The 13810-nt window shown below is 38.2% G+C and overlaps 1 protein-coding gene across 1 annotated transcript in view; it reads right to left on the reverse strand.

Annotated features, from left to right (window-relative positions):
- Positions 1 to 13810, reverse strand: part of LOC147223618 (phospholipid-transporting ATPase ABCA1) — a 164530-nt gene that overhangs the window by 54039 nt on the left and 96681 nt on the right. Inside the window, exons 36-39 of the mRNA XM_086166184.1 lie at positions 10490 to 10667; positions 9217 to 9332; positions 7178 to 7322; positions 892 to 1015 (exon numbers count right to left, since the gene is read on the reverse strand). Coding sequence (XP_086022310.1) covers positions 892 to 1015; positions 7178 to 7322; positions 9217 to 9332; positions 10490 to 10667 — 563 coding nt within the window. The remainder of the gene's footprint in view (positions 1 to 891; positions 1016 to 7177; positions 7323 to 9216; positions 9333 to 10489; positions 10668 to 13810) is intronic.

The raw sequence follows: 13810 nt of genomic DNA on the forward strand, positions 1-13810 counted from the left end.
ATAGCCCCTCTTCACACTAGCCCTTTTAAGTTGTGATTGCTTTTCTCTTCCTGCTCTGCTCTGACGCTGCAAGTGATTCCTTCTGTTTCCTTCTTCACCTCTCGACAGACAGGACTGCTTCTCTTCTATTTCATGTGTCTTGATGCCCCCCCAATCTCAGCTTCACCTCTACAAACTTGTCCCTTTTCTTGGTCTAAATTTATCGTCTGCCACGTCTGTAGCTTTTGAGGCAGTTAAGGGGTTATGCAACTGGTCAAATATATTGCTCTTAATGATGACATGAAACGCTAGAATATAAACTTGCATGCTAACCTGCTGTGAGAATCTCCTGCGATGCACACATTACAAGTTATTTGAACAACTTAGATTTAGATAATGGATACATTCAGTGGGATGAAAGCTTTGTAAGCTGTCACTGGATTTCAAAGCATGCGTGACAGTATATACTTCCTCTATATAGTCTGATAAACATTTTTCTGAAGGCATTTTAAGTAAACAGGCTGTAGAGTTGTTTTGTAAAGCATGGTCTTGTTGAACCATGTATAAAACATTTTGTTGGTCTGCCTAAATAAGCGTTAATTTGCCTTCATTCCACTTTATGCAAATACAATGAGTTGACAATGCAACACCTATTATCTCAAATTGCAGGGGTGCATGGCTAATGAACCATAAGCATGATAATCCCATATCGATTGTTTTCAGTTTATCCGTGTTTCACAATATTCAGATTAGTGATCTGGTCTCATACAACATTCATTGAAGTCAAGAATGCTTGACATCGTTATTAGGAAACAATACTACCTGTTCTGTTTCTAAGGAATTTATCAAATGTAAAATGTAAATGGATTTTCAACGATGGGTTAAGCAGTGTTAAAAGCTACGGCGTCTTACCAAAATTGCTGAAGAGTGTGGCCATTGCCTGGTTCTTGGCCATGTCAATAAGCCCCCGACCAAGACAGAAGTGAGGAAATATCAGCAGTACCTGCTTCACGATGTTGTTGATGACTGAGACATTCTTATAGATAAAAGCACACAAACAGATGACAAATTAGACAGGACTTGTGCTTTGAATGTGTAAGAGTTAGCCACAGAAAGCCCAATATGCTAAATAGTTAACTAGAATCAACGTGGATGAGTTGGGAAGGCTGTGCATTGGCCCCTGATGTAAATACAGATAATTAACAAACACCATGCACTCGCTTTACATGTTGAGAATGGTTATGCTGTTGCGCGGCAAGAAGCACCTGAGTTCAACTTGCCTCTTGATTTTTGGCATTTAGCAAATGTTAGCAAGCAAAGTGAACACTATTTGATGAGACTTTGATGACTAATACTAAGAACAAAGGGATGATGCACACAAGCTTAAGCTCAAAGAATACTGTTTCACAAAGCAAACAACCGTCTAATCTTTTCTGGCAACTACTTATCAAGTGTACCCTAAATTTTAACAGCCCTCGCTCCCTTCATCCATCCTAAGAATAAAATTCAGCAGTCACCAAGTGAAGCAGGAAAGAAAGAGGTACAAATGTCGACACCGAAGGCGGCAGTAACAGACTAGTTCACGGAAGGGGAAAGGAGGTAGATGCGGTGCCTTCAGATGCATCCTTCCCTTCCTCATTCTTCAGAAGGCAGTGAGAGAGATGACAAAATATTACTACGTTTGGTGCAGTGTGGCGTTAAAAAGCAAGTTCATGCATTATGTATACCACTTCATTGCCGCACAGTCTTCAAAGGTCCTGCCTACATGGAGGGGGACTATAAATTCATCATTTCCGTTTTTAGAGGAGTTACAGCAGAGTATGTGGTGCAGGGCGAGCTACCCATTCCATATGATGTCCTTAGAATCTATTCATAGATATGAAGAGATGCCATGCGATTGATCTGTTTTTCACCAAATTAGATTTCAATTGGGTTTTGAAGATGATTACATCATGCAGTAGTAGGGTTCGGCGAGTGTTTGAACCGATTTAAATATTTGATTTCAAGATATATTTTGTCTCGATACATACGGCAGATGCATTCCCATTAACGCCTACTTATCCCTTGAGGTTACAGAAACAACAGTGTTTTCTTGAACTGCTGTTGATTTAGTAATTCCTAAATGTGTGCTGAAGTATTATACAAATATGTCATTTTCAAAGCACTGTTTTAACCGAGCCTCAATCTGGATTGTCATAACAATTTGCTGCTAAAGTAATCTTCTATGATGATACAAAAGGATATTATTTGTCACTGACATTTTCATTACTCTTCATGCAATGTCATGTGAGGGCATGCAGGTGAAAGAGTAAGTTTCAATCAAAGTTAACCTTCTCTCCTTGTGGCAAAACATACAGTTATGTTCAAGATCAAAAGTGAGTGCATGCATATGAAGAACATTTTTTTTCAGTAGGTGGTCACTGATGTAGTTTCTCTCAGGGAGATATGAAAGCATGATGAAAGGCTTCATTGATCATAATGTCAAAGCAAACCTTCAGATGTCCGACAAAAATAATTCATGTCTCCTTTCATCTACATTTATAAATTTGCTGGAGGTATAAAAGTTACAAAGACCTCGAAATCAGATCATTTGACTGTGCTGACTGATTGGAAATCTGTTTGTCCTCAGCTGAAAAAGCAATTTCTCCGATGAGTATTACAAAAAGGGATTAATGATGAGGTAATGGCAGCCAAAGTGAAATGACATCCAAAAATGAAAACAAACAAACAGAAATAACAAAGAAAAATTGGTGTACAAGTATTGGAGTAGAAATGTAGGCATCAGAATTTTGTTTTCACACAAAGCACAATGACTTTGTTATGCAGTTCTCAACCAAAGTCAAGCTGTTTGTCCTATGTAGAAAAAGGAGGAGCAGAAGAGGTGATAGTGGGATGAGAAGCTGTAATTAAAGCAATTTCAAGTCAGTTTAAGGTGCAAATACCAAGAAATATGACCAGTACTCCAATAGTGATGATTTTTGACTCCCATACTCATCAGTGTACTCTTAAAATTATGTCAAGCCAATATGTTAGGTGTTAACTGGTCTGGGTAAATCATACCCGCTGTCCCCTGGAACGGTGGATACAGTGGAAGCAACAATGGACTGAAGGCAGAAATGAAGCGTGAAGTCAATTCGATACCACACATATGTATAAACATAATTTTACTTTCAGTTATAATAAAACAATGATGGTCATTTAAGCAGCTTTCCTGCTCAAATATGCAAAGAAATTTCTTAGGTCTTTTCAATGATCAAAGTTAGTCAGTGACGATGAAAATGAGAAAAGTAAGTAAAAAGTAATCTTTGACCTCCCTGAGTCTTGTCTGGTCAGGGAGCGAGAAAAAATAGGCCTAATTTGAGATCAATATGTGAAATTACACATCTTTTCTTGGCTGGTTGTTCATCAAGGAGATCTAAGAGATTTTTAGTCAAAGATGATGAAATGCTATACAATTCCCCCCTTACATGCGAGCTTTGTACCCATAAATCACTTTGAAATGGTTTTGAGGTGGCATACTCTGTGAGGCGCTTATCTGACCCCCAGTGTTTCCACAAGGTTGTGGAATCATGAACAAGGTTGTGTTCATGATGCTGGGTATCAGAATGAAAGCACAAATCCTAAACATATGGCTCAAACATGTTTTGAATTTTCTACTGATGATGATCTCCAAACTTTCTCACACAGAAAGGAAGAGATATTATAAACTGGCCAGTTCAGTGGTTATAAAGGAAATTTAGCTTCCTTTGTCGTCCAACATTTTTCTGAAAACAAGTGATTTTGGAACAAAAGAAGTCAGCCCTGCCAATGTGAACGGGCATGAATACATGCAAATATGATAATGACAATGATAATGTGATAAAATGATATTGACACAATGATAACAGATCCAGAAACACACTTAAGTCTAAAATTTCCTCTCAGATCAGGAAAGAAAATATATCCCTTTTGTCCAATTTTGAATGTCTTATTGAAGCCAGGAAGCCATTCTCCTAGCTTGTGTCACACTTCGACAAATACACATTTATTCTCTGGAATCTATATGAGCCTGTGGTTACACAGTTAGGCCAGTGGACAGTGACACAGGTTTTGTTATTTTAGCTGTTTATGACAAAAATTTCAAAGTACAATTATAAAATCAGTGCAGACTCTCAGCTGCAATTTGAGAGTATTAGCATCCAAATTGGAGCAAGGGTTTAGGAATTACAGCTCTTTAATACGTAGCCGCCTCTTTTTCAAGGGACCATAAGTAATTGAACAATTGACTCTGAAGGCTGCAAAAAAAAAAATAACAAGGCTGCATGGGCTCTTCCCTTGGTAACCTGCCATTAATTAAGCAGTTAAAGGGTCTGGAGTTGATTCCAGGTGTGGTGTTTGCATTTGGAAGCTGTTGCTGTGAACACCCAATTTGTGGTAAACGAAGCTCTCTGTGGAGGTGAAACAGACCATCCTGAGGCTGAAAGAAATTCATTAAAGTGATAGCAGAAATGTTGGGAGTTACCAAATCAACAGTTTGGTATATTCTGTAAAAAGAGTACACTGGTGAGCTTGGGAACTTAAAAAGGCCTGGACGTCCACAGAAGACAACAATGGTGGATGATAGCAGAATCCTTTCCATGGTGAAGAAAAACTCCTTCACAACATCTACATAAGTGAAGAACATTCTCCAGGAAGTAAGTGTATCAGTATCTAAGTCTATCATAAAGAGCAGACTTCATGAAACTAAAAACAAAGGATTCACCACAAGGTTCAAACCATTTATTGGCCTCAAAAATAGAAAGGCCAGAATTGACTTTGCCAAAAAACACCTGAAGAAGCCAGACCAGTTCTGGGACAGCATTCTTTGGACAGATGAGACTAAGATCAGCCTGTACCAGAATGATGGGAAGAAGAAAGTTTGAAGAAGAATCGGAACAGCTCATGATTCAAAGCGCACCACAAAAAGTGAAAAATTCTAAAAAGGGCAAGTCAATCACCAGATCCTAACCCAATCCAGCATGCATTTCACTTGCACAAGACAACTTAAGGCAGACAGACCCACAAACAAGCAACAACTGAAGACAGCTGCAGTAAAGGCCCGACAAAGCATCACAAAGGAGGAAACACATCGTTTGGCGATATCTATGGGTTCCAGACTTCAGGCAGTCATTGCCTGCAAAGGATTCTCAACGAAATATTGAAAAGTAACATTTTACTTAGGGTAATTTTTATTTGTGCAGTCACTTTTGAGCCCCTGAAATGAGGAGCGTTTGTATAAAAATAGCTACAATTCCTACATGTTTAATCATTTTTGTTCAACGCCTTGAATTAAACCTTAAAGTCTTCACTTCAATTCCGTTGTATTTGTTTCATTTCAATTCCAATGTGGTGGCATGCAGAGCCCAAATCATGAAGATTGTGATACTATCCAAATATTTCTGGGCGTAACTGTATCTGAATGGCTGTATCTGAAAGTATTGGCTAAAAAAAGGACAGAATGGGATTGATGCAGTCCACGGGGATCTTGACAATCCTGAGGGAAAGAAGCACTTGAGACAAAACCAGGACATAGCTTTTTTAAACTTCTGTCATCATTTCTCCCTCTCACATTGTCTATTTCCTTATTTAGGAAAATGGTGCTTCTCTAGGAGAGTAAACTGAAGCCTGTAGCATTAGTTTTGTACAACATTGTTTAATTAACATGACTATGATACATTCATGAAAATGTTGAAATGTAAAAGTAAGAAATTAAGATGATGGAATTTGGCTGTAAATTAAAATGTAAGTATGCTTTTTTGGTTTTCAAGCATGACGAGCTGGAGTGTTCTAAAATGTCCATATTAAGTAATCCTTTTTATTGGCAGTGAAATTGACTGGAAGAATTAGCATGGACCCCTGTCCTTGCCCAGTTTCAGCCTATCCCGAGAGATATACTATCCTACTCCCGGCTGCCTTAGACAAGACAGTTACACAGTAAATCTGTCCCTTTACGCTGCCAGTGGGCAACACACTGTCCATTAATTTACCAACAATGGCGCCCTTTATGAGTAATATGCTCCAGTAACACTATATCAATAAATAAAGTCGATGCAGGGAGAGCTACATGGCAAACTGTCTTTCTCTGAGGAGGGATGCGCCAAAAAAAAATGTACAAATTGATAATGAATGCTGCCGATAATGAAATCAGAATACAAATCAGGCAGCCTTGTTAGGAGACAGTAAACAGGCCATGCCATTGCAGAGTTACACCAGAGGAAACAACAAATCAGACACAGGCATGTTCAAGATATAAGAGTGAGCTGAGGCAGAACCTTTCAGACGGCATTACACTCCATCCGAGGTGTCGGATAAGAGTTGTTGGAGACACTGTGACGGAACATCAGATGTATAAGCAGCTTGTCAAAAGAGTTAGGCACTGTTGTGTCTGTTGACAGTAAAGGACTGATCAGCAGGGTACTAAAAATAAGATGTGAAGACGATGCAATTATGGCTGATGTATGCTTATCAATCAAATAACAATTGTGTCAACAAATAAATCCTGACATATCAAAATGACATGATTATTGTCCTTCAAGTGAAAGTCATTTTTGTTCCACACATTGTGCGGTTAAGGTAGTGCGATTTTTTGTTTTTAAAGAGAATTTCAATTATAATCAAAAGCATAATGACTGACAGTCAACGTCCCCCTTTCTCTATCTTCCTCAAAAATGAAGCTTACCATTTCTTATACAGTTTTGTGTCTTTGTCTTTTGATTCCCTTGAGACAGAAGCAGCTTGCAGTTAAAATGAACACTTGCTGAAAGATGGATGAAGAAAGTTCTCCGAAGACCCAATTCTCACCAAACGATTAAACATAAAAAAGAATAGGAAAAATAACTCCTTTGAAAAATCCTTCAGAGGATAGAGGCAATATATTAAAACTTATACCAGGTGGGTTAACCAACGCCCACATGCATGTGGAAGACACTGCATCGAAAAAACACCCTATCTATGACTCAAGTAAATTAGCTATCCAAGGCTATAGTGTCTATAATTGCATGCAGCTCCGGAAGGCTGTATACTGTATCTCTCCCTGCTTTTTCAAAAGCTCAGAGTCTTCTACAGCATTAAAGCAAACACATTCCTTTGCGCATATACATTTGAGTGTTTACTCGTCTGATCATTAATCATCCACGTACTCCAAATGTGTGCGTGTGCGGCATGTGAAACATCAACTTACGTTATCATCAAATAGTTCCATAACAAAGGTTGCCACACTGCTGTTGATACCGATGAAGAGGTTGATACAAGTCAAGACCACGTAAGCTGTGCTTGGTTCACTGAACAGGAAGGAGGCAGGGTACATCATCGGGGTGATTGACCACCTAAATGAAATAGAACGACCGCAAAGAAACAAGTAGGATATGACAATAATGGACAAAGTCACAGTTGCAATGAATTAGTTAGTACCAAGAAATATCATAGTTTATGTGTGAGTTTCTTAACAGTTAGTGCCATTTGAAACTGTCATGGCTTTAGATCACATCCACATCAACTGTTTGACCAAAATTACAGATGCTCGATATTTATCACAAACACATATCAATAAGAAATATAGTACTACCAAGTAAACAAGTAATTACTAATAAAGTAGTATATGATGAAAATATTGTATTCATAACAATGATTCAAGATAAAATAAGTGAAGACTAATTTTCTCTGTGTCAGATAACCTTATGCTTAATGCTTTGAGTCTTACAGGATGTTTACCGTTCACTGTTTTTCTTATATTTTTCGGCGTATTTAATGGAGTTTGTTTTATTTAGTGCTGTCATTTCACCCCATGCTGTGCGAAAAAAATGCCTCTCTGAAATAATAGAGACATCCTTGATCCTTGGGAAGTGGGCTGTATCACAATTATCTTCGGTGGAGTGCTTCAATAGGCTTCAGCGCAAACATAAATATCTGTAGTGATAAGGATGAGCAATGTCTTGAAAACATTTATTACAATTTTCTTTGGTGAAGACGATATGTGGGAACAATTCCAATGCATGCTCACCAATTAAGAAGAAAAGAAAATGCTTGGAGGGTTTTGTGTATTCTGGCAAAATGAGCAGAAAAATAGTCCATTCTGCAATCATATGTGACTATGTGGGTAGATTTGACTGATACCCTAGGTGCCAGCTGAGGTAACAGCCTTCACTAACTCAAAACATCAACACAATTGAATTGGATTTTTGTAACCTTTTGTATCTTTTTCATAATGTTTACTTTATTTATCATAATAATAAGATATTCCTATTTCCTTATTTTTCTTTTTGCCTCCTTATTAAAGACTGCATTAAATTGATACTTACGGATGTGGGTATCTGGAGATGTTTTTGTATTAACATTAGGTCGGCCTGACTGACACAAACCGAATGTCAAAAACAAAGGAAAAACAGTTTGCATATTTGAGTCAACTTTTAACGAATATCGCCAATTCATTTATTTATGCATTTATTCAATTAACTATTTGGACTTGGAGAAATCTATAAAGCTTCAAGGTAAGCCACAGCCTGAGGTTGTTAGCGTTATACATGAGGCCTCATTCATACACTGATCTTAAATTGTTTACTCATGAATGTTTAGTAAAGATGATAGATCAAGTACAATTTTAGTATAATTATTTTGTATAATTTTAGTATTCACCACCATGGCACAGAAACAGCTGTTCACCAGCACAACATTTAAGTCTTTTTATTCCAATTATTTATGATCTAATGATGCAGTTTGAGAGAGAAATGATGAACAAGATTACCTCTGGTTGCTCACTACATATACATTTCAAACATTAAGAAGATTCGAAGGTCAAAATGTTTTCTTAGTCATTTTATAGGTGATAGTGACACTAATCTAAAGATTTCCTGAATTTAGCATGAATAAACCACTGATAGAGAATATTCCATGTCCTTTAAAAGTTGCAGTTGAAACAGCATTTCTTGTTTCTTTACTAATTTAACAAAATGCAACATGTTTGGATAAGAAAAGCACAGAGTAGAGATTTCACACATTGACCCAATGAAATAAAAAGTAAGAGTCATTGTTCTCTTTTCAAGACATTTCCTAAAATAAATGGGCAAAAAGATACAACCATAACATATCTGGTTAAGATTCTATAAACCTGAAGTTTAAAAATAGAGTAGAAAACTACAATTTAACTTGTTTTTCTAGAATTAGATCATAATTAAATAACTTGAATACAACTCAGATTTTATTTTGTATTATTAGGTTTCTTACCCGTACAAAATAAGGAGCAGGACCAAAGCAGGCAGATTAGCTGGAGAAACATAGGCTTTTTGTTGAAAGCAGAGGAATATCAAAATCACAATCAAGCATGGGACGATGTAGTTGCACTGTAAAAACAAGCCAAGAGCAAATTATGCTTTCCGTCTTAGAAAAAGAAGTGAGACATGATATTTCAAATAACTCTTCAAGGCCTTGGTGATTAAAAGAAAAAAATGTGTTTGCTTTCAATATAATTTTTCCATTTGTTTTCTGACAAACTAAAACGACATGTAATTATAAAATGTGTAAATGACATTTTAATTAGCGCTAAAACATATCCCTCTTTAATTTTCATATTAATTCAGTGAAAACACATTTGATTTGATTTCTCTCTGTTTGAGGGTGGTGGTTGCTCAATAACGGTTTCAACTGGACAACTGAGTTATAGTTTTAAAAATGTCAACCTATAGGGTTTCCATTGATTCAATATGACTTGGCTATTCAATAATTAATTAGTATTTAACATTACTTAAAATATTAGTCTACACTTATTTAATATTACTTAAATGTCATGAAACAAGGCTTTGGATGCTAATTTTCGTTGTGGCTTCACATATTGAAATTAACATCTAATTGCGTTGTGCATTTTCTCTTTTGAAATTATATTTTGCCTCGCTGCAAAACTCTCATTCCCATATAACCCACTGTTGAGTGAATGAAAGGAAGTCACATAAGGAACATATATTAAAACATGTCAGGGATTCAAACTTGGATTACTTGTATTGTATTGTCTAGGAAGGATGCAAGAGCTCCAGGATACAATCATTTCACTCCTTAGAGCATTTGTTTTTGACACTGACAGCTTTTATCCATTATAATGATGATAGTCCTGATGCTATTTCTTTACCAATAGCATCTAACAAAATGTTTACTTCCATCCTGCCTGTGGGATATTGCTAGTACGGTAAGCCTGTTAAGTGTAAACAGCAGGGACAGACAGTGTCAATAGTTACACTTCCTCCAATAATGGTTGCTCAGGTGATGCTTCACCAGAAGTAACTGACAGAATATTTTTCAACACACTGCCTAAAAATTAAATAAATGATAAATAAAATAAACAAATGAGGAACCCCTCAGAATTTCTGAAGGATCAGACCTTTGTAAAATGTGTAAAAAGCTGTTTTGTATGCAAGTAGATGTCTTTAGTTACACACTTGTCATGTGAAATGTCACAGCCATAATTAAATTAGAGGTGATTCAACATTGAGATGAAGATAGAACATACCATGTCCCAGGAAAAATTGGCCAACCAGTAGACAGCTGGGTTTACTCCACTGACAAATTGCAGATGCTTGGCTTTGCTCACCCTCTCTTGGATGAGGAAGAGGACAAAGCTGGCAGGGATGAAGGACATGGCAAAGATAACACAGATGGACACCACTACGTCAGTGGAGGTTGTGACCCTGTGATTGAAGTGAACACAGTAAACAGGTAGTCAGTAGGAGAGACATTAGTGTGCACTGGGTGCCCTAAAATAGATTTAGCATTGAAACAGATTTTGTAAAAAAATATCTGTTAACATGTACTTTGGTCAACATCTGTACCATGTATTTTAGATATCCACGTGACACTAAGTCATGGTGACATATTTATGCTATGAAGTCATTTAAATGGAGTCGTTTCCTATGATTTTGACATTAGTATTTCAGTAAGGACATACACCACGATGCTCATATTACGTCTTTAATTTTGTCAAACAGCAAATAGATCAAAACAGACCAAAGAGGCTGGTGATTGGATGCTCAAAATTCTCCTTAAAAAACAAAAAAGTATATGAAAGATGGTACAGTTTTAATGCGGCAGCTATATTTTATCTATTTTAATCAGTTTACATATGTTTCCCAAAAAGGATTCCAGAGCCATTTATGGAAAATGTTTTAATTTGAAAAAAACAACAACATTTTATTGATTTATTATCATCAAAACACCTATTTTATGCAGTGTCTCTCTCTTGCCCTGGTACACACACACGCACACATATATATGCTCCTGTCAACAAGTAAAGCCTGTTGTTGTGCTTCAATATTCTCAGCTTATATACATGGAAAATTCTCTTTCTTTCATGTTGGAAAACAAAGTGGCCCTTTCTCCTCTCAGAGGCTGACCTTTATTTCACTATCATCTATCCACATATATGCTTTCCATGCTTTGAAAATGTCCTTCATTTTGTCTGTCCAATTAGCATTGAGGTTTACTTTTTAACAGTAACCGTTATCCTCACCCTCACTGTCCATGGTAATCACTCACAAGATGTCCTACTGAGTAATTATCATATTAAATAAGTTACCCTATGTGACTTCACTGCCATATTTATCATCCCCAACCAGATGCAATTAGAACACATAAATATGAAATAATTTACAGCAGTGGGTGCCAACCCACATTTCATTGGTGTTTCAAGGGCTCTGTGCTCTAGTTGGGTAGGCAGATAACATAAGGGTCAAAACTGTGAATGATCTAACTCTGGATGCTTGAAGCTGGCTAATTGCTGGGAAGAAGAGGACAAGTGATCAGCTAATTAACTAATAATGGAACAGCAACAAAGCTGTGCTGTGGGAGCATGGCGATGTAGTATGGATTGGTTGCCTTTGGATTTTGTGTGACAGGGGCTGCAGGGCATAGACTCAGCGTGTGAAGGGGGTGAAAGCATTAGATAATTATCAACTCCTCAGCCACAGGCGCAACATTTGGGTCACTGTTGTCTTTGCCCTTAATAATTCAATTTCTCCCCATTTTTCTATTCATTTATTTGCCATTATACAAGTTAAACATGCTTGCAGCAAGAAACATATTTTAAATGCTAAAACATGAAGCTGTTTTGGGTGATAGAGGGTATGATTTATGTAGGATTGTATGATTGATATTATGTATTCTCTCTCTTTATATATATATATATATATATATATATATATATATATATATATATATATATATATATATATATACATTGTCTACCGCTTATCCAGGATTTGGTCGCGGGCGCACCAGCCAAAGCAGAGGCCCAGATTCCCCTCTCCGTGGCCAATTGGACCAGCTCTTCGAGGGGGATCCCAAGGCTATCCCAGGCCTGTCCAGAGACATAGTCCCTCCTGCATGTCCTGCATCTTCCCCAGGGCTTCCACCCTGTTGGACATGCCCAGAACACCTCATCAGGGAGGTGTCCGGGAGGCATCCTAATCAGATGCCAGAGCCACCTCATCTGGCTCCTCTCCATGTTGAGGAGTAGCAACTCAGGATGGCCAAGCTCCTCTCCCTATCTCTCTGAGAGAGAGGCCAGACCCCTGCGGAGTAAGCTCATTTCAGCTGTTTGGATCCATGACCTTGTTCTTTCAGTCACGACCCACAGCTCATGATCATAGGTAACGTGGATCGACTAGTAAATTGAGAGCTTCACCTTTTGGCTCAGCTCCTTCTTCACCAGGTCTGACGGGCGGAGAGTCCACATCACTACTGACACTACACCAATCCACCTCAAATGGCACCAAGCACCTTACAGTCACAACTCCGGTCTTCCACCTCGACAACGGAGGCACGGAAATATGGCTGAGTCGAACTCAATGTTTTCCGCTGTCCCCCGGAGCATGTTTGAAGGACTGCCGGAGTTGGGAGTTAAAACTCTTTCTGACAGGGGACTTTGCCAGTCGTTCTAAACAGACCCTCACAATGCATTTGGGTCTGCCAGGTCTGACTGGTGTCCTTCCCTTCCATCGGCGCCAGCTCACCACCAGGTGGTGATCACTTGATAACTCCGCCCCTCTCTTCATTCAAGTGTTCATAACATGCAGCCTCAAGTCGGATGATAAGACCACAAAGTCGATCATTGAACTACAGCCTAGTGCACATGTGCACACCTGTATCTGAACTACTGTAGGGTGCATAGGCACACACAACAGTCAGAACCCCCAAACCTGAAGGCAGAGGGAGGCTACCCTCTCGTCCACCAGGTTGAACCCCACCATGCAGGCGCCAAGACAAGAGGCAATCCTTATCTCCACACCTGCCTGGCTCTTCTCACTTGGGTGGCACTCCAGAGTGGAAAAGAGTCAAACCCCTCTCAAGAAACCTGGTTCCAGACCCCAGGCTGAGCGTCAAGGTGAGTCCGACTATACCTAGGTGGAACCTCTAAACCTCCCACACTAGCTCGGACTCCTTCCTTGCCAGAGAGGTGACATTCCGTGTCCCTAGAGCCAGTTTCCACGAGCTTACATCTACCGTTTGTAATGTTCTCCTATCTTGTTCAAGCTGAGAGTTCAGAACTAACTTTTTTCAGAGGAATAAGAAAAAGTTAAAATCATGTTGTAGATCTTTACATATATTTTTGTAGCAGTATGTAGCACATGTCCATAACAAATAACATTAATCTGATGATTACAATTAAATTGGATATCAAATTCAATATGGGGGAGGAAATATAATCTGATACCACAGATACACATAAATTGTATGTTACATTGCACTGGAAATATCGGAATTGAATAAAATGCCTGACATTTCATGAGACACTATTTCCACACTGGAAAAGAAAAGGTTGTAGATTTTGACAATA

Source organism: Fistularia commersonii, chromosome 19 (genome assembly GCF_037954325.1).
Source record: "Fistularia commersonii isolate RoL2024-O1a breed Wild chromosome 19, RoL_Fcom_v1.0, whole genome shotgun sequence".
NCBI lineage: Eukaryota > Metazoa > Chordata > Actinopteri > Syngnathiformes > Fistulariidae > Fistularia > Fistularia commersonii.